Raw genomic sequence first — 21,982 nt, forward strand, 5'->3', positions numbered from 1 at the left:
TGATGACGTATGTGTCGGAGGCAACTGTGTTTGAGTACGCATGGGTTTGGGGTAATGTGAGTGCGAGCCAGTAGGGGAGGGGGGACATTCGTGTTTCAGCACGGTACGGAATAACTGGCCCTAGTGTGAGTGCGCCCTAGAGTCTCTGGGTACGGCACACCGGGTTCATCCACGCCATCATCAGAAGGTTGTGTTATGAGGTCGAGCGGGGGTTTCCAGCTCTCGACCATCATAGAGGGGCTGAGTCCAGTGCTGTCATATGGGGCTGTACGCAGCGCAAAGCAGATCTGGGAGAGAAACTTATCCCCCGAAATGTGCTTGTCCCCAACGTAAACACGTATGGCAGTTTTGAGTGTCTCGGTTTACGCGTTCTGTCTCTTTTGTTTGAGGGTGGTAAGCAGTGGTGAGCCTGTGCACTGATCCGAGGGTGGAGATGACATGTTCAAACAACTTACTCACAAAAGGCCAACCTCTGTCAGAGATGAGGTAGGTTGGGGCACTGTGTTTGACGAATATTTCACTGACAAACTTTCCAGCTTGTCACCAGCAAGTAGGCATTTCCAGATGCAGTGCAGGAAAGGGGCCCGACGAAATCCACTCCTGTGTACTCCCAGGGTTTTTGAGGCAAGATAGGAACCATGAGACCAGCTGGTTTCCTTTGGCTTGGCTTGGTGAGTTGGCAGACTGAACAGGAAGTGAATTAGCGCTTGACATCTGCCGGCATTTTGGGCCAAGAAAACCTGTACTGTAGCCTAGCCAGTGTCTTTGAAATACAAAGATGACCCGCAGTGGAGTGGTCCTGATAGTAGTTGAGCAAGGTGCCTCGGATCGATGTGGGGGCATAGAGTTTGAGTTCTTTCAGCGGATGTAATCTACATATGGTTTTCGGGTCTTTGTAGTAGAGCAGACTGTCATAAACAACATACTGCTGGGGGTTGTTTTCCTCTGTGTCAACATGTGAGTTTGTCTCAAGGTCTCTGAGAAGCTGACCTGTGACTGGGTCATCCAGCTGTAGGTGTTTCACATGTGTGCGATCTGCCAGCAACACGGGGGAGGGCACGGAGATCCAAACTGCCGATGACAGCATACTCCGATAGGAGATCTGTGGGTGTGTCACAGGACATGGGCAATGGGTTGCGAGATAGGGCGCCAGGCATGTTGTTGTGCGCACCAGGTTTGTGCACTATGGTGAAGTCAAAGTCTTACAGTCACAGTGACCAACGGGCTAGTCGGCCGGTGGGGTTAGGGTGGGACACTAGCCACCTGAGGCTGCTCTTCAACATAAGGCCTGAAATGTTCAAGAGCCCAAATCACAGCCAAACACTCCCTCTCAGGGGTAGAGTATGGTTTTTCTGCTTTGTGCAGGGAGCGACTCGCATAAGCCACAACAACTTCTCGACCCTCTTTGTCTTTTTGCATCAAGGCTGCACCTAGGCCGAGGTCACAAGCATCAGCATGAATGAAAAAGGGGCTTGTGAAATATGTTGAAACCTCAACCACCACGACTTCCTGACATTTGCCATCCCAGTGGAAAACTGCATCTTTCCTGGTGAGAGCATGGAGGGGCTCAGCATGGCGTGCATAGTCCCGGATGAAACGGCAATAGCATCCCATCAGTCCGAGGAAGTGTCTGACTTGTTTCATGGTGGTTGGGGGTATGAACTCCACCACCAGCTTTGATTTTGTCCATATCCGCTTTTATGCCAGAGGGTGTGATGCAGTAGCCCAGGAAGGTGAGCTCGCTCAGGCTTCTTAATAATTATAAAGACTGAAGAGTGAGTTCAAATCTAAAAATGATGAGTGTCTCCCGGCTGACATTAATACACAAAAGCCAAGCCTGCATAAAGAAAATGAATTATTATTTTATTTTTTAACCTTGCTTTTGTAACACTCTCACAGTTACAAAAGTTTAAAAATGTATTCCAATACACTTTTTAATCACCTGTTAAAGAATGTAGTCAATGACATAGTATCATATTACGGTTACTTTTTCACAACAGCCTGTGTGAGGTGATATATCTAACAAAAGACAAAGGGTAAGGGTAGTTGATGAACATCTGTAATCATATATCCAATCTGAGATGTATGAAAATATAAATTATGAAATTATGATTTGAGCTTTCGCAGCTTGAAATGAGTCAAACACAGTTAATAAAGACATTATATCTGTTAACTAACTTCATGAAAGGGCCTAAGTGTTTTCTTTGGTGAGCCAGATTAACTCAAACATGTTCAAGTCCTACCAGAAGATTTATATCATACTTATTTGATATCTTTAGTATCAAATGAATCAACTGGATGAAGTCCATTTTGCGTGTGGAACTTATTTTGAGCTATACTTGAATGATTTGGCAACTGTGTTCATGACCATTTAAGAAGATATGTAAGAGGTGATTAAACTTTAATAGATGGTACTTCATCTTCAGCTCTATTACAGGATTACAAGATGTTTACACATATCCATTTCACATGAGCAGCAAAAGAAATGAACACCCCCAATACACCAAAGTGGATTTCTTTCATCATAGTAGAATCCAAATTGTCATTAGAACAATTGGGCCACTGTAATGCTCACTTATTTCTTCTACAATCAGTATCAGCAGTAAAGAAGTCATGAAGAGTGATGGATAATATTTATATGTCAGTCATTTTAAATTCTCTAACCATTTTCTGTTTCTATTTTTATAAATGTTTTCAATGACACTTGTATCATATTTCTTTGATGTGCTCTTTAGCATCAAATTAAGGAACTGGATGAAGTCCATTTTGCATGTGGAACTTATTTTAGCTAACATTGCCCTTTAAAATATTAATGTGATATAATCTTAAGTAATAAAGTGCTTTCATTTCCAAATTGACAAATTTACATTTGTAAGATTTTTAAGATTGAATAGTGGAAAAGTTAGCTATGAATTATGGATGAAGTATTTTTAGAGTAGAATTTTGGTATTACTGACAAACTCAGAATCACTGAGGTTTTTGTTAGCAGAATGAAAGTAAAGGTAAATATAGCATTATTATTGTCAAATATTAAGAAGCATTTCAAATAATTTCCCCCAAGACTAGTTTATATTAAAATAAAGTGTAATCAGAATGTGTTGACAACTATCAAAGATCAGAGATCAAAGATCTCAACTATGCAGTGTCCTACTGAGTTAATGTAGGAGAGACATGAATGAGCACCTCTCTCTTTCACTCTTAATATTTTCCTGAAGGATGTGTCTAATGTGTTTTTCCCCAATACTCTAAAATGTATATTTGCTTTCTGTTAAGAGCATATGTTCACAGTCAATGTTTCTGATGAAAGCAGGCGTGTTAAAAGTAAAATACAATTATTTTAGCACTGAAGAAGGTATTTCTCTTTATGAAATTTAAATGGAGTTTCTAGGCAGTGTAGTCCATTCTGCTGTAAATATATCCACTCTTCTACTAAGCAATTGTCAGTTTTATATAACATTTAATTTATGTTTTTACACCCACATTGTGAATGTTATATTGACTTTTGTAATCAATTTGTACAAATTCATAATTCATTATGTATTTTCCAATTTACAGTTACAAATACATATGCTTACAAGCTGCATAAACATCACTGCTATAAAATAAGTAACATGATAAGGCCATGACTAAACGGAGTCAGAGACTGCAGCTGACTAAGCACTCCCACCCTCTATAAAAGCAGCAGCCCTGGACTTCTCCATGAACTGATAGGCACCCAACATAGGTGAGTCTATCGTCTGTGATCTCACTTTAATTCTTTTTGATCAGTCAGTAAAGTTGATGTTTTATTAATTACAAATGCATATTGTTCATAATTCTTTGTCTGATTTATCTTTATTTCAGGTGACTTTTAGGTATTTCATGGCATATCAACGTAGTCTTGAGCAGAAAACATTATTCCAAAATAATTTCTTGAAGTACTCTGAACACATTTAAGTAGTTATTTTTTTCCAAAATGTACACAATGAATTACTGATATCCAGTATATACTTTGTCTCAATGCATACTGTATACTAAGTGATAATTAAGAACAGTACTGTTTCTCCTACTGTGGACATTATTGAGTTGCTGTTGAGTGGATGGGAGAGTATTGAATTTTAATGATTCAACTAAATACTAATTAGTTGAGTACAAATAAGTTCACCTTTATGTTCGACTGCTGTCAAACTGACTCCATGAACGGAAGATTTAAAATGCAAGAACAAATTGAAACAAGCAGCGTTGGGCGGGACCTCGCACCCTTGTGCACGTCGGGCCGTGCAGAAGTGGAAAGGTTTCTGTTAGGGGCATTTAGACCCGAGCATTTATCATTTGTCAGTCATTTTAAATTCTCTAGCCATTTGCTGTTTCTATTTTTATAAATGTTTTCAATGACACTTGTATCATATTTCTTTGATGTGCTCTTTAGCATCAAATTAAGGAACTGGATGAAGTCCATTTTGCATGTGGAACTTATTTTAGTTGACATTGCCCTTTAAAAATATTAATGTGATATAATCTTAAGTAATAAAGTGCTTTCATTTCCAAATTGACACATTTACATTTGTAAGATTTGTAAGATTGAATAGTGGAAAAGTTAGCTATGAATTATGGATGAAGTATTTTTAGAGTAGAATTTTGGTATTACTGACAAAGATTACTATCAAAGAACTCAACGATGCAGTGTCCTACTGAGTTAATGTAGGAGAGACATGAATGAGCACCTCTCTCTTTCACTCTTAATATTTTCCTGAAGGATGTGTCTAATGTGTTTTTCCCCAATACTCTAAAATGTATATTTGCTTTCTGTTAAGAGCATATGTTCACAGTCAACGTTTCTGATGAAAGCAGGCGTGTTAAAAGTAAAATACAATTATTTTAGCACTGAAGAAGGTATTTCTCTTTATGAAATTTAAATGGAGTTTCTAGGGGGCATTTAGATGCCTTCAGGCATTTATCGGACACTGCAATAAGTAGATATACATTCCCACACATACACACACTCCCACATATACACACACACACACAGACACATTAAATATGCAGATGATAACTGTGAAAGGTCTTATTATGGGCAGCGAGGAGTCTGCATTCAGGATGGAGGTTAATATCATGGTGTAAGTCCCATTATCTCCTGCTCAATGTGGAAGGAAGATCACTGGTGCCCCTCTTCCTACACTGCTGGACATTTACAAGGACCGCTGGATCTGTAGGGCAACAGCCATAATAAAGGATCCTCACCATCCATCCCACAGCTGGTTTTCCTTTTTGCCATCAGGAAAACGGCTCAGGAGCATCCGCTGCAGGACCAGCAGGATGCTGAACAGTTCCTTCCCCCAAGCAGTGAGAGCTGTCAACACACTGTGTCCCCTAACACTTCCACCACCACTGACTTAATAATATTCCCCTGGCACATATGCGCATTAGGAGATACACACATTGACTGTGTCCCTAATGAACTATTTTTACCTTTCTATTTATTTTCAATTATTTAATGTTTTTTATGATGTTTTTAGATTGCCTTTTCTGCACTGCACTTTTAGTTTTAGGGGAACACAGTTTTGTTTCTTATGTACATGTGCTTGAGAAATGATAATAAAAGCTATCTTATCTTATTGTGTCGTATGTGTGCCACCTGTAAAATGCCTATGGGCATTTTATGTGTTGAAGTTTTTATCTGTCTGTTTGTGTTGTTCTAAGCTTAGAAGGGGAGAGAAGGTCAATTCCGGGTCCGTTCGGTGTAGACCGATTAAAAGTGCTGAGTGAGTGGAGAACTCACTAAGTTTGTTCCTTGTTTGTTGATGTGTTGTTAAAAGTTTGTTTGAGGCTTTGCTCTGTGTGTGTGTGTGTAAGATCATTCAATGCACATTTTTGTTTGGTCCAGCTGTGAGTGTTTGTGCCCCCCTCTTTTCCTATCTGTGTGTGTGTGTCTGTGTGTGCTGGTCATCCTGATTGATAGGAGTTCACGTGAAAGAAATCACCCTAAAACAACTGAACAGTGTTCATAAAGTGACAGATGCCCAGCAAAAAGACATCCTCCACAGCTGGGAGCTGGATCTGCAGCAGGAGCGTAAGGAGATCCTTGGGAAGGTACAAGATGAAAGAGACAAACAATTGAAGAGGTCTGAAGAGACAGTTGAGAAGCTTCAGAAAATTCGGCTGGCCTACTTGGCTGCAGCTGACAGGTTGGAGCTTCCTTACTGACAACAGAGACTGTGATGTCTGCTGGAGGTGTCATGAAGTGGGTCATTGGTCTGAAGACTAAACTGGCACTGAGTACTGCCTCAATGCCAGAGGGATGAAGAATAAAAACCATCATGCCTGTCACCTGGTAATAAGTCTGTGAACAGGCTAATTGAGGAATTGACTGTCATAAAGGTTGTGACAATTTATGTAAGCTTCAAATCCTGATAGTATTTGTCATAAGAAAAGTGAACAACTTCAAGTAAGTTACTTTGAAAACAGTTAATATAGAGGACATCTGACCCTGTTGACGAACCTCTGACTGTTGGTATGTCCCTTCCCAACTGCTCCCAGGTTTATTGATAAAACAATGTTTCTGACTACAGTACATGAGATGGAATCCATACCACTGTGCTTTGTAACTTCTGGTAACCTCTCCATGGTAGTGAACTTCTACAGTACTTCTACACATTGGTTGAAGATTCTGCGATCTGGTTCAACACACCACAAAACTTGTTCAAAACAGATTATGAATTGGAATGTTTTTATTTTGTTACATTTTAAGTTTAACTGACAAATTCGGTCCATAGGGTATCATGGTCAGTCATATATGTATCTGTGCCCTAATTTTGGAATTGTTTTATGTTTTTGTACAAACCTGTACGTAAGCTTTTCTATACAATTGGTTGGGCATTGTAGTTGGAGGGAAATAGACACAGTTATACCTTAAAATATCAGTTGAGCCATCCGTGACAATAATCCACAATCATATTCCATGCAAGAGTGGGCTCCAGGAAAACCCATTAAGCGAAATTGATCAAGATGAGGACATATGATTAATTTTCTTATAGTTATTGTTTTTTCGGAGTAATGTATTTTTCCCTTAGTTGTATTTCAATTTTACAATTTCCCTTTTACATGGTGATGACATAAATGTTAATATGTAAATATTTGTTTGACACTTTGTGTAAAAAGCGGGGAATGCAAGGGATTTTTTGTGTCAAGAGGGATTTATTGAGTCGTGTGTGTTCCTTAACGTCTGTAAAATGCCTATTTGCATCTGTACAATGACTTTTGTTAACTCAGCAAAGACACGTGGTAGTAGAATTGACAATGTCTAATTTCTTAGGAAGTCAGCAGTGTTCAATGGTTGGTTCATGTGTTTTATTACCTTATGACTTCCCTTCTTCAAATTTCCACTAGAAGTTACAATATAAAAGCTGAAACTGTTTGTTGTTCAGTAGAACGATTGTGTGTCCTTCTCCATGCTGGCATGTACTGAGTAAAGAGAAAGATTCACCACTCAGTCGTCTGTGCTTCTTCAGAGAAACAAAAGTTCTACTACACCCCGTTCCTCACTTTTCACCGTACTGCTGCCATCACTTTATGCTTGTCTGGGAAACTGAATAATGACTGTGCATGGTCGTTGGTCAGAGTCGGGCTTAGGCATTAGGGAGCGGTGAGCCCTTTCTAGCATGACTCGACCTCCGTTAGCATCCATGTCGAGATAATCCAGTAGCCAATGTTCAAAAAAGTTCAAAGCATTCCTCCCCTCCATATTCTCAGGCAGGTTGAAGATGTGGATATTCTGTTCTCAAGCTCGTCTATGCAATCTGAGAGAGACTCTACTTTTCTCTCCAAGGATAGCATTTTATTAGCTTGGGGCTCGTTAGCAGTTTCCTGCTGTAGCATCCTAGCTTGTACTCATCCAGTCGGTTGTTAGCCCTCTTCAGCTCAGTGGTGTGAGAGAGGACTGTTTTAGCCAGAGGATCAAGTTTATCGTTAGTAACCATCATTAGTTTGCTGGTCATCAAATCAAGCGTTAGCGAGTCCAGGTATCTCATCATCTTCTTCTTCCTGCTCGCTGCCATGTTGGGCTAGCGCTGCAGTCGTATTGTCGGTGGTTAGCTGGTCATGATTTGTTGTTTTTTCCTTTAGACGACGGCATTGTTTGGTGTTGTTTTGTCCAGAACTGTTCAAGTCATACTACTGCGCTGGCATAACAAAGTAATAGCTTGGTTCAAATGAGAATGTTAAATATATGGCGGTTGTTGACAGAGCTCCCGTAAAACCGACTGTCTACTAGGCCGTCATCACGTGACCCCATGTGAAAACATTTTTAAAATTCAATAAAGAACAAAAATGTTTTTCCCCCCTCAAATTAATATAATTATCAAATCAAATTAAACTCAGACTCAGGCCTTCCATGCATCCATGAAATATTCTAATTGGGATGTCACAGGCGGCAAATAGGTGCGCATTGAAAGTCATGCAACTCTTTGCACAAAGTCTCCTGGAAGAAATCAAAGCCCGAGTCATCTCTAGTCAGACATTTGGCAAACCTTCATCTGCTAGTCACGAGGGCTTTTTGGTTTGGTCTGGATCACTTTTTTATTGCTTGAATACCCTCCTAAAGGGAATATGATCACAGGTTAAAAATATCCATTTCACATGAGCAGCAAAAAAATGAACATCACCGATACACCAACGTGGATTTCTTTCATTATAGGAGAATCCAAAACGTAATTCTCTAAACAATTGCATAAATTAATCACTATATGTCCTAAAATGCAGAAAGACATGACATCTGTTATTTCACTTCATTATATTGGCTATGTGTGTCTATTTTTATCAATATTTCTAGGACACTTGTATCATATTTCTTTGATATTTTCTTTAGCATCAAAGGAACTGGGTGAAGTCCATTTTGCATGTGGAACTTATTTTGGCCAAAACCTCAATACAGTTGGCAACTGTGCTCATGTCCATTTATATAACAGGTGAATGAACTTTTATGGATGGTACTTCATCTTCAGTTTTATTACAGGATTACTAGATGTGCCAAAGTTCCGTAACTGTAGACAACAAATATTTTGGCATATTTACAAAATCAAGCTCCATTCATGTAGCTGACATTGCTCTTTAAAATATTAATGTTATGGGACCATAACTAATGAAGTGCTATCATTTCCAAATTAACAAGTTTACATTTATAGGATTTTTAAGATTAATACAGCGATGAATTATTTTGACAGTATTATTTTGGTATTACTGACACACACACAGGAACACATAGGCTTTTGTGAACACATTTAAAGTTTTGGTAAATATTGCATTAATGTTGTCCAGCATTATGAAGAATTGGAAATAATTTCCCCTGATACATATATATAGTTTATATTAAAGGTTAAAATAATAGAATTTCCAAAATCAGCCCCCAAAGTTGTCTGTTTATATAAAATACTGTTGATGTTAACTACACGATTCAACTTCCATGCCCTTTAAATCAAGCATTTGTTGGAATTGTACACAAACCATATTCTGCACTATTTGATGAACGATAAAATGTACTTGGAGGCAGTAGTGGACCTACATTTATAATAGCAACTTTATGAGTCACTGATGATTAATTTAGGGGAGAAATGTATATGCTCCTCCTTCTTTCACTCTAAATACTTTTATATTTATGATTACTGAGGTAGACCTTGATTTAGTTTGTTTGTCTTACTGGAGTATCTGTGCATGTATATACCTATATATAATTTCTCTTTTGTTTTTTAAGAGAATGTGTTCACAGTCAACATTGAAAGCAAGCATGTTGAAAGTAAATTAAAATGGTTTTAGTAGTGAGTAAGGTATTTGTCTTCAGTATAATGTATATAGAATGTATTAGTAATGTAGTCCATTCTACTGTAAATATTCCACTTTCTCACTAAACAACAGTTTTATATTACATTTTATTCAATATTTTTAGAACCACATTGTGTATGTCACATTCACATTTGTCATCAAATTGTAATGCATTATATAGTTTTAAAATAATAGTTACAAATAAAATTGTTTACCAGCTGCATAAACATCACTGCTACAAAATAAGTAACAGGATAAGGCCATGACCAAATTGAGTCAGAGACTGCAGCTGACCAAGCCTTCTCACCCTCTATAAAAGCAGCAGCCCTGGACTTCTACGTGAACTGGTAGGCACCCAACATAGGTGAGTGTATCGACTATGATCTCAGTTTTAACTCCTTTTGATCAGTCAGTAAAGTTAAAGTATTATTTACTATTACAAATGTATTTTTGTCCATATTATTTTGTTTGATTCATCTTTGTTTCAGGCGACATTCAGATGGAATTTCATGGCATATCAACATTATTTCAAAGAAATTTCTTGAAATACTCACACACTTAGTTATATCCAGTACATACCCTATCTCAACACATACTGTATACTAAGTGACCATTAAGAGGAGCACTATTTCTCTGGTTGTGGAAGTCAGTTTTTGAAAATTGATGATTGAATTGAGTACAGCTGGCTTAATAGTTAAGTTAATAAGTTTTATGACCTTCGCACTTGATTGCTCTCAAACTGACATTCTGCAGGTAAGATTTAAAATGAGAAAAACAAACTGAAAAAAAATATTGTACTCATGTTTCACCATGTTCTTCATAGCATCTTGACACTCCATCACATACTGTACCAGTCATCTTCTTTTGGAGCCAGTTGAGGTAAAACATGTCAAATCTCCAACGTCAGATGGATACAAGATTTACATTTCTACATAATGCTGATATTTCTGTGATCTTTTCAGTCTCCACTAAGGTGCCACCATGAGCACAGACGCAGAGATGGAGTGCTATGGCCCGGCGGCCATCTACCTCCGGAAGCCAGAGAAGGAAAGGATTGAGGCTCAAGCCGCTCCTTTTGATGCCAAAACTTCCTTCTTTGTGGTGCATAAGGAAGAAATGTATCTTAAGGGTACACTTGTGAAGAGAGAAGGTGGCAAAGCCACCATTGAGACTCTGGATGGAAAAGAGGTAGGTGTATTTCCAATGAAGACACTTTTCTATGTGGGTGTTTTGTAGTGGCTTTAAGTTCATACTAACACAGTGGTTGACAAGGACATCCATCTGATGAACTCTAAATTTGAAAAAGACATCTTAGGAAAACCACTTTTACTGTTTCTCTTTTTCCAGACACTGACTGTAAAAGAAGATGAAATCTTTCCCAGGAACCCTCCAAAGTATGATAAAATTGAGGACATGGTCATGATGACCCACCTCAACGAGCCTACTGTGTTGTATAACCTCAAAGAGCGTTTTGCATCATGGATGATCTACGTAAGTTTCCACTTAACTAATGCAATGAGTATTTATATCTGAGAATCTAAATGTTAATACTGTGTTTATTTTCTATTTGTTCTATTACAGACCTATTCTGGGCTGTTTTGTGTTGTTGTGAATCCCTACAAGTGGCTTCCTGTATATGATGCTGTAGTTGTTGGAGGATACAGAGGCAAGAAGAGGATTGAGGCACCACCTCACATCTTCTCCATCTCTGATAATGCCTATCAGTTCATGCACACAGGTAAATTAAAGTTAGCAGTGTTAAATCATGTAGAATTAAGCTTACACATAAGCTTATTGAGGGAATTACAAAAAAGAAATTCATGTGAAATGTCTATGTTTGTATTTCAGATCGTGAAAACCAGTCTATCCTGATCACGTAAGTATAACAGAAACTGTAATGCTAAATCATATGATGATAATAAAGCAGTATCTTGACATGTGTCTCTTATACCCCAGTGGAGAATCCGGTGCAGGAAAGACTGTCAACACCAAACGTGTCATCCAGTACTTTGCAACAATTGCAGCTATTGGAGCCAAGAAGGCTGAGCCAACTCCTGGAAAGATGCAGGTAAATTGGTTGTTTAATATAAAATTGTTTGTCAGAGGAAAGTTAATGTGAATGTTTAGCTCATGTAACTCAAATCCTCTCTGGCAGGGCTCCCTTGAGGACCAAATTGTTGCAGCCAACCCTCTGCTGGAGTCCTATGGTAATGCCAAGACTGTGAGGAATGACAACTCCTCTCGTTTTGTAAGTAATCCTGGGAACATCTCAAGACATATTGTCGCTAAATTACAAAAGCTGATGTTATCAATGATCTGGCTTCCTAGGGTAAATTCATCAGAATCCACTTTGGCTCTTCTGGGAAGCTGGCTTCAGCTGATATTGAAACTTGTAAGTTTCAACCATGATGTGAATCAAGATTAATCTGGAGTGTCATATTGTTTTGATAAAGTAACAGTTTTAAATTGTAATAGATCATACAGTGTCTGGTTAAATTTGTTTTTCTTAGATCTGCTGGAGAAGTCCCGTGTAACCTTCCAGTTGTCTGCTGAAAGGAGCTACCACATCTTCTATCAGCTGATGACTGGCCACCAACCTGCGCTCCTGGGTATGTTACTTTGTACACTGAAACTTAAATAATGCCAGAGACAAGACCAAGCCATGATGTGTATTTTTACTGTGCTCCTATAGAGGGTCTTCTGATCACCACCAACCCCTATGACTTCCCAATGATCAGTCAGGGTGAAATCACTGTGAAGAGCATTGATGATGTGGAGGAGTTCATTGCAACAGATGTAAGAAAACATTTTAGTTAAGTATATCTTGTATGCTTAATGCAACCGGGAAGTTTTTTCAAATACCAATAACTCTTCTTCATGTTCAATATAGACTGCTATTGACATTTTGGGCTTCACCGGTGAGGAGAAGCAGGGCATCTACAAGCTGACTGGTGCTGTGATGCATCATGGCAACATGAAATTCAAGCAGAAGCAGCGTGAGGAGCAGGCTGAACCTGATGGCACTGAGGGTAACTCGGATAATGATATCTTATAGAAAATCTACCATTGATTAATAACATATCCCAGTTCACAGATGGTTAACAGTTTGTTTTTCCATCAGTGGCTGATAAAATCGCCTACCTCCTGGGCCTGAACTCAGCCGATATGTTGAAAGCTCTGTGCTACCCAAGAGTCAAGGTCGGAAATGAGATGGTAACCAAAGGTCAGACTGTGCCACAGGTAAGATAAAGAAAGTCCAATATATGAACATATAAAGTGGCAATATTTCCATTTTAACAGGAAAATATGATTGTGATCATTCTAAAATCTTTATTTCTAGGTCCACAATTCTGTCAGTGCTCTGTGCAAGTCTATCTATGAGAAAATGTTCTTGTGGATGGTCATCCGTATCAATGAGATGCTGGACACAAAGCAGGCAAGACAGTACTTCATTGGAGTGTTGGATATCGCAGGATTTGAGATCTTCGATGTGAGTGATCTGAAGAATATTTGAGTCATGTCAAAAATGTTTTTCTATGACTCATTATGTCACCATAATTACAGTTCAACAGCCTGGAGCAACTCTGCATCAACTTCACCAATGAGAAACTGCAACAGTTCTTCAACCACCACATGTTTGTCCTGGAGCAAGAGGAGTACAAGAAAGAAGGCATTGTCTGGGAGTTCATTGACTTTGGTATGGACTTGGCTGCCTGCATTGAGCTTATTGAGAAGGTCAGTAGTCAATCAAGTCAAAGTGATTTTTTTTAATCATGTTTGCTTCCACTGTTAAACCTTCGATGTGATTTTTTTTCTCAGCCAATGGGCATCTTCTCCATCCTTGAAGAGGAGTGCATGTTCCCCAAGGCCTCTGACACTTCTTTCAAGAACAAGTTGCATGATCAGCATCTTGGCAAGACCAAGGCCTTTGAGAAGCCAAAGCCTAAAAAGGGTGTGCCTGAGGCTCACTTCTCCCTGGTTCACTATGCTGGTACAGTTGACTACAATATCACTGGCTGGTTGGAAAAGAACAAGGATCCCCTGAATGACTCAGTTATTCAGCTCTACCAGAAGGCCTCCAACAAACTTCTGTGCTTCCTGTATGCAAAACATGGTGCAGAAGGTGCGAAATAAGATTGAGTAGAGTGATCAGGAACTCTGAGTAACAGTACAGCTGATATGTTCTATCAAAAACAGGTTACATTTTTTTAACCACAATTTAAAAAACTGTTTTCTATTACTGCCTGTACAAGAAAGTGATCAACAATGAGATTTACATTAGCTATTAGCAGCTTAATCAGTTGCAATTTATGATGTTATACGACATTCACTATGTTTGTAGTGAGGAGTAAGAAACCATGTGTCTGTTACACTTGGCCTTGAATATAGCTGCTGACTATTCTGTATTAATATATACATGCATGTATAATCACGCACATGCACATATAATCACGCAGAATTAATTGACAGTTTTCTGTTTGTGAAAACAGAGCCTGCTGCTGGTGGTGGCAAGGGTGGAAAGAAGAAGAAGGGTGGTTCCTTCCAGACTGTGTCTGCTCTTTTCAGGGTACGTATTGTTTCATATTTTAAACTATTAAAACCATCATTTTGAAATACTGTTGACCATTTTTCTTATGTTGCTGATCCACAGGAGAACTTGGGCAAGCTGATGACCAACTTGAGGAGCACTCACCCTCATTTTGTCCGTTGCCTCATTCCTAATGAATCAAAGACCCCAGGTATGAAGCACCTGGCCTAATCTTGCACACTGAATGTGACACATTGATGAAAACAAACATTTTGAATATGATTTTGGAACTTTCAGGTCTTATGGAGAACTTCTTGGTCATCCATCAGCTGAGGTGTAACGGTGTGCTGGAAGGCATCAGAATCTGCAGAAAGGGCTTCCCCAGCAGAATCCTCTATGGTGACTTCAAGCAAAGGTGATTTCATTTAATATAAGCAAATCAAGTTGATTTCAGTTGAGTTAAAAACAGCCCACCAAGATGTGGGGCCATTGTAAGTAACAATACAATATTTTCTTGTAGATACAAAGTATTGAATGCCAGCGTCATCCCTGAGGGACAGTTCATTGACAACAAGAAAGCTAGTGAGAAGCTGCTAGGCTCTATTGACGTGGATCACACTCAATACATGTTTGGACACACAAAGGTTAATCTCTATGAACAATGTCAATATATGGTATGTACATACATTCTTTTGTATCAGAGAATGCTGATTACTGAGTCCCTTCAAACAACCACACAGGTGTTCTTCAAAGCTGGTCTGCTGGGTGCTCTGGAGGAGATGAGAGATGAAAAACTGTTTATTCTGGTGACCATGACTCAAGCTCTCAGCAGAGGATACCTCATGAGGAAAGAGTTTGTAAAGATGATGGAGAGGAGGTAGGATTATCATACAGTACACTGAACTGTTCAATTCATAACAGTTTTTTTTTCGTTTTTAATGAAATAGCATTACAGAAAAGTTACACTTTATTCGTATTAATTTTCCAGGGAAGCTATCTTCTCCATTCAGTACAATATCCGTTCATTCATGAATGTGAAAAACTGGCCATGGATGAATCTGTACTTCAAGATCAAGCCTCTTCTGAAGAGTGCTGAGACTGAGAAGGAGCTGTCTGCAATGAAGGAGAACTATGGGAAGATGCAGACAGACCTGGCTACTGCTCTAGCCAAGAAGAAGGAGCTGGAGGAGAAGATGGTTTCCCTGCTGCAGGAAAAGAATGACCTGCAATTGCAAGTGTCTGCGGTAAGTAGGATACGAAAGCAAGAGTGACTCTGTCATATCCACACTCCATTAATTGAATATTGTAGTTAACATTTTCACATTTTTATTAACCCTTAAACTATTTATGTACATGTAGAGAATACATTGTCCATTAATTTACTGTATGTTAAAATATACTGTAGGAAGTTGAGAACCTCTCAGATGCTGAGGAAAGGTGTGAAGGCCTGATTAAGAGCAAGATCCAACTTGAGGCCAAACTCAAAGAGACAACCGAGAGACTGGAAGATGAAGAGGAAATCAATGCTGAGCTGACTGGCAAGAAGAGGAAGCTGGAGGATGAATGCTCTGAGCTGAAGAAAGATATTGATGACTTGGAGCTCACCTTGGCTAAAGTGGAGAAGGAGAAACATGCCACAGAAAACAAGGTTGGAATCATTTTAATCCTGTATTTATTTATTTTTTATAAGGCAATGTATTTGATGTTAGCTTTCAAACATATGGGTATAAAGTGATGGAAATAATGCCCCTTTCCCGACATTTTCAGGTGAAAAACTTGACAGAGGAGATGGCATCTCAAGATGAGTCTCTTGCCAAGTTGACCAAGGAGAAGAAAGCCCTCCAAGAGGCTCACCAACAAACACTGGATGATCTCCAGGCAGAGGAAGACAAAGTCAACACTCTGACCAAGGCCAAGACTAAGCTGGAACAACAAGTGGACGATGTGAGAAAACATTGTTTTTGATAACATATCTGTATTGTTCATTTGTGTGTGAGAATCGACATTCCATGATAGAAATTCAAAACATTATTTAATGTCAACGTTATAATATCATCTCAAAAGCTTGAGGGATCACTGGAGCAAGAGAAGAAGCTCCGTATGGACCTTGAGAGAGCCAAGAGGAAGCTTGAGGGAGATCTGAAACTGGCCCAGGAATCCATAATGGATCTGGAGAATGACAAACAGCAAGCTGATGAGAAAATCAAGAAGTACATTTTCTGTTTTTATGTTTAATCCTTACAATGATTCGTTGCCATAATGCAATACAACAGTAATATCTTTTTTTCCTATTCCAGGAAGGAGTTTGAGACCAGCCAGTTGCTCAGCAAGATTGAGGATGAACAGTCTCTTGGTGCTCAGCTTCAGAAGAAAATCAAGGAGCTCCAGGTTAGTATTTGAAATGAATGTTATACTCATATGAATGTTATACTCTGTGACTGAAAAATCACTGCTCATAGTGTGTTCAGTTAACAAGCCTTCTTTATATTGGGATCATCCAACCTAGGCACGTGTTGAGGAGCTGGAAGAAGAAATTGAGGCTGAACGGGCTGCTCGGGCAAAGGTGGAGAAACAGAGGGCTGACCTCTCCAGGGAACTTGAGGAGATCAGTGAGAGGCTTGAGGAAGCTGGTGGAGCAACAGCCGCTCAGATTGAGATGAACAAGAAGCGTGAGGCTGAGTTCCAGAAGCTGCGCCGTGATCTTGAAGAGTCAACCCTCCAGCATGAAGCTACCGCAGCAGCTCTCCGCAAGAAGCAGGCCGACAGCGTTGCAGAGCTGGGAGAGCAGATTGATAACCTCCAGCGTGTCAAGCAGAAGCTGGAGAAGGAGAAGAGCGAGTACAAGATGGAGATTGATGATCTCTCCAGCAACATGGAGGCTGTAGCTAAATCCAAAGTAAGTTTATAACTGAAATATTGGCTGTCATTAATGGTTATAAATATGGATTATACAGTATAGGATAATTATGAAGTAGTCTCCAACTTAGACAAATGCAAAACACTTGCTTTGTTCATGTTAATATTTCTAAATGTTTTGTTTTCATAGGGTAACTTGGAAAAAATGTGCAGAACTGTTGAGGACCAGCTGAGTGAGCTTAAGGCCAAAAATGATGAGAATGTGCGCCAGCTGAATGACATTAATGCACAGAGGGCAAGACTGCAGACAGAGAATGGTGAGTCACCTGTTGATGAAAACTAGTAAAAAAAACCACATATGATTATTTTGATAAATGACTCATTAACATTTTGTCATTCAGGTGAGTTTTCTCGCCAGCTTGAGGAGAAAGATGCTCTTGTTTCCCAGCTGACCAGGGGCAAACAGGCTTACACCCAGCAGATTGAGGAGTTGAAGAGACACATTGAGGAGGAAGTGAAGGTATAAAGCCTTTGTATCTCCTATTATTCGCCTACTGGTGGAACTGGGTACTCCATTTCATTTGAAGTAATTGTCAGTCATTATCATTGCAAACAATGAAAATCTGAAAACTTCAGAAAATCATGAACAGAAAATAATGAGAGACAATTGTAGGCAATAAGGGTTGGCAAGATGAGAAATTCAAATAGTTTTAAAAGCATGCATCAGGTTTATCAATATGTAGATTTTGTGTTTGCAACATTTTTTAAATCAAAAGTAAGACTTCGTGCTCCTGAAAATGTCCCATGGTGTAACCACAAAAGAAAGCAGAGAATGATACATGACACATATTCTAAAAACAATCATTTTTTCCAAATAAGTTGGGGCCAATTTGTTTTAAAAAAATGTGTTGCATATACTCAACCACAATAGAGAGTAAATTGAAGTTAATTCATTTATTTTTTTACCTAAAATTTGCCTCATAATATTAATGCACCCTTTTTTTCAACTTTATTTCTTTTTGGCCCAGTAATACCTACTGAAGAAATACTTTGTTAAAGGGTTAGATATTACGGAGACAGACATAGGACAGTTAAAGGGGTTGAATGATAGTTGTAGGTAGAGAAAAAAATATTGTTGGAAAGTCCATTATTTTAGTGAAACACACACAGTGTGTGTCACAGTAACATAAATAAAATTATCATGACCATAAACATTATGAAGACCATTTACCAAAATACTTTTATCCTTGGCATTGTAAACAGGATTAGGGTTAGAATTAGTCTGGTCAGTAAAATATGTCTTAAATTTTTCATCAGGCCAAGAATGCCCTGGCCCATGGTGTTCAATCAGCCCGCCATGACTGTGATCTGCTCAGAGAGCAGTTTGAGGAGGAGCAAGAAGCTAAAGCTGAGCTGCAACGAGGAATGTCCAAGGCAAACAGTGAAGTGGCTCAGTGGAGAACCAAATATGAGACTGATGCTATCCAGCGCACTGAGGAGCTGGAGGAGTCCAAGTAAGTCATTTTAAATTAGTCTTCAATTCAATTGCGTGCTTTTCCAGAAAACATTCCACATATTTTACTATCAACATGCAATTAAGTGTAAACAATTCTTCACAACAGGAAAAAGCTTGCCCAGCGTCTGCAGGATGCTGAGGAGTCCATTGAGGCTGTGAACTCAAAGTGCGCCTCTCTGGAGAAGACCAAGCAGAGGTTACAGGCTGAGGTGGAGGATCTCATGATTGATGTAGAGAGAGCTAATTCTCTGGCTGCCAACCTTGACAAGAAGCAGAGGAACTTTGATAAGGTTACAGGAAATCAAAACCACACTGGTTTGAATGAAACACAAAATGATCTTGGTAATTAATCATTGTTATTAATCTATATAATTCTAGGTCCTTGCAGAATGGAAACAGAAATATGAGGAGGGCCAGGCAGAGCTGGAAGGAGCCCAGAAAGAGGCTCGTTCTCTCAGCACTGAACTGTTCAAGATGAAGAACTCTTATGAGGAAGCTCTGGATCATCTGGAGACCATGAAGAGAGAGAACAAGAACCTGCAGCGTAAGTCAATCCCACAATATTTAAAGTAATATTAATTCCTCATTGTAGTGATTATACAGCTTCTTCCTTGACTTCTGTAGCTGTAGGTCATGGACGTTTGTGGTGGGAAAATGTGTATATACCTAATTGCAATGGATTTTGGCTTTTAATATGCTGCAGAGGAGATCTCAGACCTGACTGAACAGATTGGTGAGAGTGGAAAGAGCATCCATGAGCTAGAGAAATCCAAGAAGACCGTGGAGACTGAGAAAACTGAAATTCAGTCAGCACTGGAGGAAGCAGAGGTAAAAATATATTATATATATAATATATTGTGATAAAATACAAAAGAGTTAATAGTGTTCATTTGAAATTTTTCTTGATTTTTTGAGAAAATAACCTTTAAGGTGTATGTTCAACTTTTTCTTTAAGGGTACACTGGAGCATGAGGAAGCCAAGATTCTCCGTGTTCAGCTTGAACTTAACCAGATCAAAGGTGAAGTAGACAGGAAGCTGGCAGAAAAGGACGAGGAGATGGAGCAGATCAAGAGGAACAGCCAGAGAGTCATTGACTCCATGCAGAGCACTCTCGATTCTGAGGTCAGGAGCAGGAATGATGCCCTGAGGGTCAAGAAGAAGATGGAGGGAGATCTGAATGAGATGGAGATTCAGCTGAGTCATGCTAATAGGCAGGCTGCTGAGTCCCAGAAACAACTGAGGAATGTCCAGGGACAGCTCAAGGTGAGCTTTGTCTGATCAATGAATAAACAAATCTTACAGAGCAAAGAAAGTTAAGTCTTTACCCTTGCACGTGTTATCAGGATGCCCAACTGCACCTTGATGATGCTGTGAGAGGACAGGAAGACATGAAGGAGCAGGTTGCCATGGTGGAGCGCAGAAATGGCCTAATGGTGGCTGAGATTGAGGAGCTCAGAGCTGCTCTTGAGCAGACAGAGAGGGGACGCAAAGTAGCTGAGCAGGAGTTGGTTGATGCTAGTGAGCGTGTTGGACTGCTTCACTCTCAGGTTTATATTCAATAATTAACAAGAAAATATAGTATACATACCAGCTTTTGTATACATAACATAATTTTTTTTTAATTTTCAGAACACCAGCCTGTTGAACACCAAGAAGAAGCTGGAGTCTGACCTTGTACAGGTTCAGGGTGAAGTGGACGATTCAATTCAGGAATCAAGAAATGCTGAGGAGAAAGCCAAAAAGGCTATTACTGATGTGAGTCTTCTTTTTATAAAGTTCAACTTCACTTCACAAAACACTTGTTTATGCATGATGCCCATCATTTCAGGCTGCCATGATGGCTGAGGAGCTAAAGAAGGAGCAAGACACCAGTGCTCACCTGGAGAGGATGAAGAAGAACCTGGAAGTCACAGTCAAGGACCTGCAGCACCGTCTGGATGAGGCTGAGAACCTGGCCATGAAGGGTGGCAAGAAGCAGCTCCAGAAACTGGAGTCAAGGGTATGCTCTTAATACATCTGCTTCATGGTGTTAATCACACTTTCACACTTTCAATATGTAGAATTAATTCACTTTTCTCACTGCAAAAATTCCGTTACAAGGTTTTGATATACTATGCATCATCACATTACAGGTTCGTGAACTGGAAACTGAGGTTGAAGCTGAGCAGAGACGTGGAGTTGATGCTGTTAAGGGAGTCCGCAAATATGAGAGGAGAGTGAAGGAGCTGACCTACCAGGTAAGTTGGGATTTAACTAAAAAACTATCATGATTTCTTGGTTTTGAAATGTTCTCTCTATATAGCGCAGTAACATTGCTTCTTTTGTATAGACTGAGGAGGACAAGAAGAATGTGCACAGACTTCAGGATCTGGTGGATAAGCTGCAGCTCAAAGTCAAGGCTTACAAGAGACAGGCAGAGGAGGCTGTGAGTCACATTTGTTGTCATTTTTTTATACAGGAATGTCGCACCAATCAAAAATTACAGAAAGAAAACAAAATTAATTAATTAATGTAAATGTAATGTGATAATGTAAAATTAAAAAATACAACATACTTCAACTCCAAACCCTTTGCAGGAGGAGCAAGCCAATACTCACTTGTCCAGGTTCAGGAAGGTCCAGCATGAGATGGAGGAAGCTCAGGAGCGTGCTGACATTGCTGAATCCCAGGTCAACAAGCTGAGAGTCAAAAGCCGTGATCATGGAAAGGTAACCGTGTGATAATATTTTACAAAGATTAATATGTGGGCACCTTAATTTAATTTTTTACAAGCCACATATTTTCATTCCATTTTAATTTACTTTTTGTTTTAAGAATAGATACTGCTGACTACTGAATCTTCTGTCTTGTTTTCTTTCTAGGCTGAACATGCTGAATAAGAGACATCATTTCGGAGCCTTTGGACAAAGTTCATAAAATATGAACTAGCTGTTTAATTGTCTTCTTACACTGTGTTTATTCAATAAACATTTTTCCTCAAAATGTAACAATATTTACTCTGTATTATTTACTCTCTAGTTTCTCTTCAACCCTTATGCCTCACTAAGGACATTTTTGGCTTTTTGTTTTTTATTTCCTTGATCATTTGGGCTGTGTTTATGCACATGGCATCACATTCTCCAAGGATATTCTTTTTAATTTATTCATTTTTTATTTCAAACAGTCACTTATAATAGTTCTATGCTACACTATATAGACATAACTGTTCCTTTTAAAACCTCTTCCTCCCTAGGCCTCTCGTTCAGGTTCCTGCTTGAAAATGACATGACCCAACATGAATATAGTATAT

The 21,982-nt window shown here is 39.2% G+C and overlaps 1 protein-coding gene across 1 annotated transcript; it reads left to right on the forward strand.

Moving 5' to 3' along the window:
• The first annotated feature begins 10,773 nt into the window (after positions 1-10,773).
• Positions 10,774-21,683, forward strand: LOC128360227 (myosin heavy chain, fast skeletal muscle-like). Its single transcript, XM_053320613.1, has 39 exons — positions 10,774-10,980; positions 11,140-11,283; positions 11,374-11,530; positions 11,641-11,668; positions 11,749-11,860; positions 11,948-12,040; positions 12,121-12,184; positions 12,303-12,401; positions 12,485-12,588; positions 12,683-12,821; positions 12,914-13,032; positions 13,133-13,282; positions 13,357-13,527; positions 13,612-13,906; positions 14,283-14,359; positions 14,444-14,531; positions 14,618-14,735; positions 14,841-14,964; positions 15,061-15,197; positions 15,309-15,564; positions 15,726-15,968; positions 16,088-16,264; positions 16,385-16,530; positions 16,618-16,708; positions 16,827-17,216; positions 17,367-17,493; positions 17,578-17,696; positions 18,494-18,690; positions 18,799-18,982; positions 19,071-19,236; positions 19,396-19,520; positions 19,648-19,956; positions 20,037-20,240; positions 20,323-20,448; positions 20,522-20,692; positions 20,826-20,930; positions 21,023-21,118; positions 21,270-21,401; positions 21,555-21,683. Exons 1-39 carry the CDS (start codon positions 10,774-10,776, stop codon positions 21,570-21,572), a joined length of 5,808 nt encoding a protein of 1,935 aa, XP_053176588.1. The 3' UTR covers positions 21,573-21,683.
• Positions 21,684-21,982: the final 299 nt, after the last annotated feature.

This window comes from Scomber japonicus, chromosome 6, assembly GCF_027409825.1.
Source record: "Scomber japonicus isolate fScoJap1 chromosome 6, fScoJap1.pri, whole genome shotgun sequence".
Lineage (NCBI taxonomy): Eukaryota > Metazoa > Chordata > Actinopteri > Scombriformes > Scombridae > Scomber > Scomber japonicus.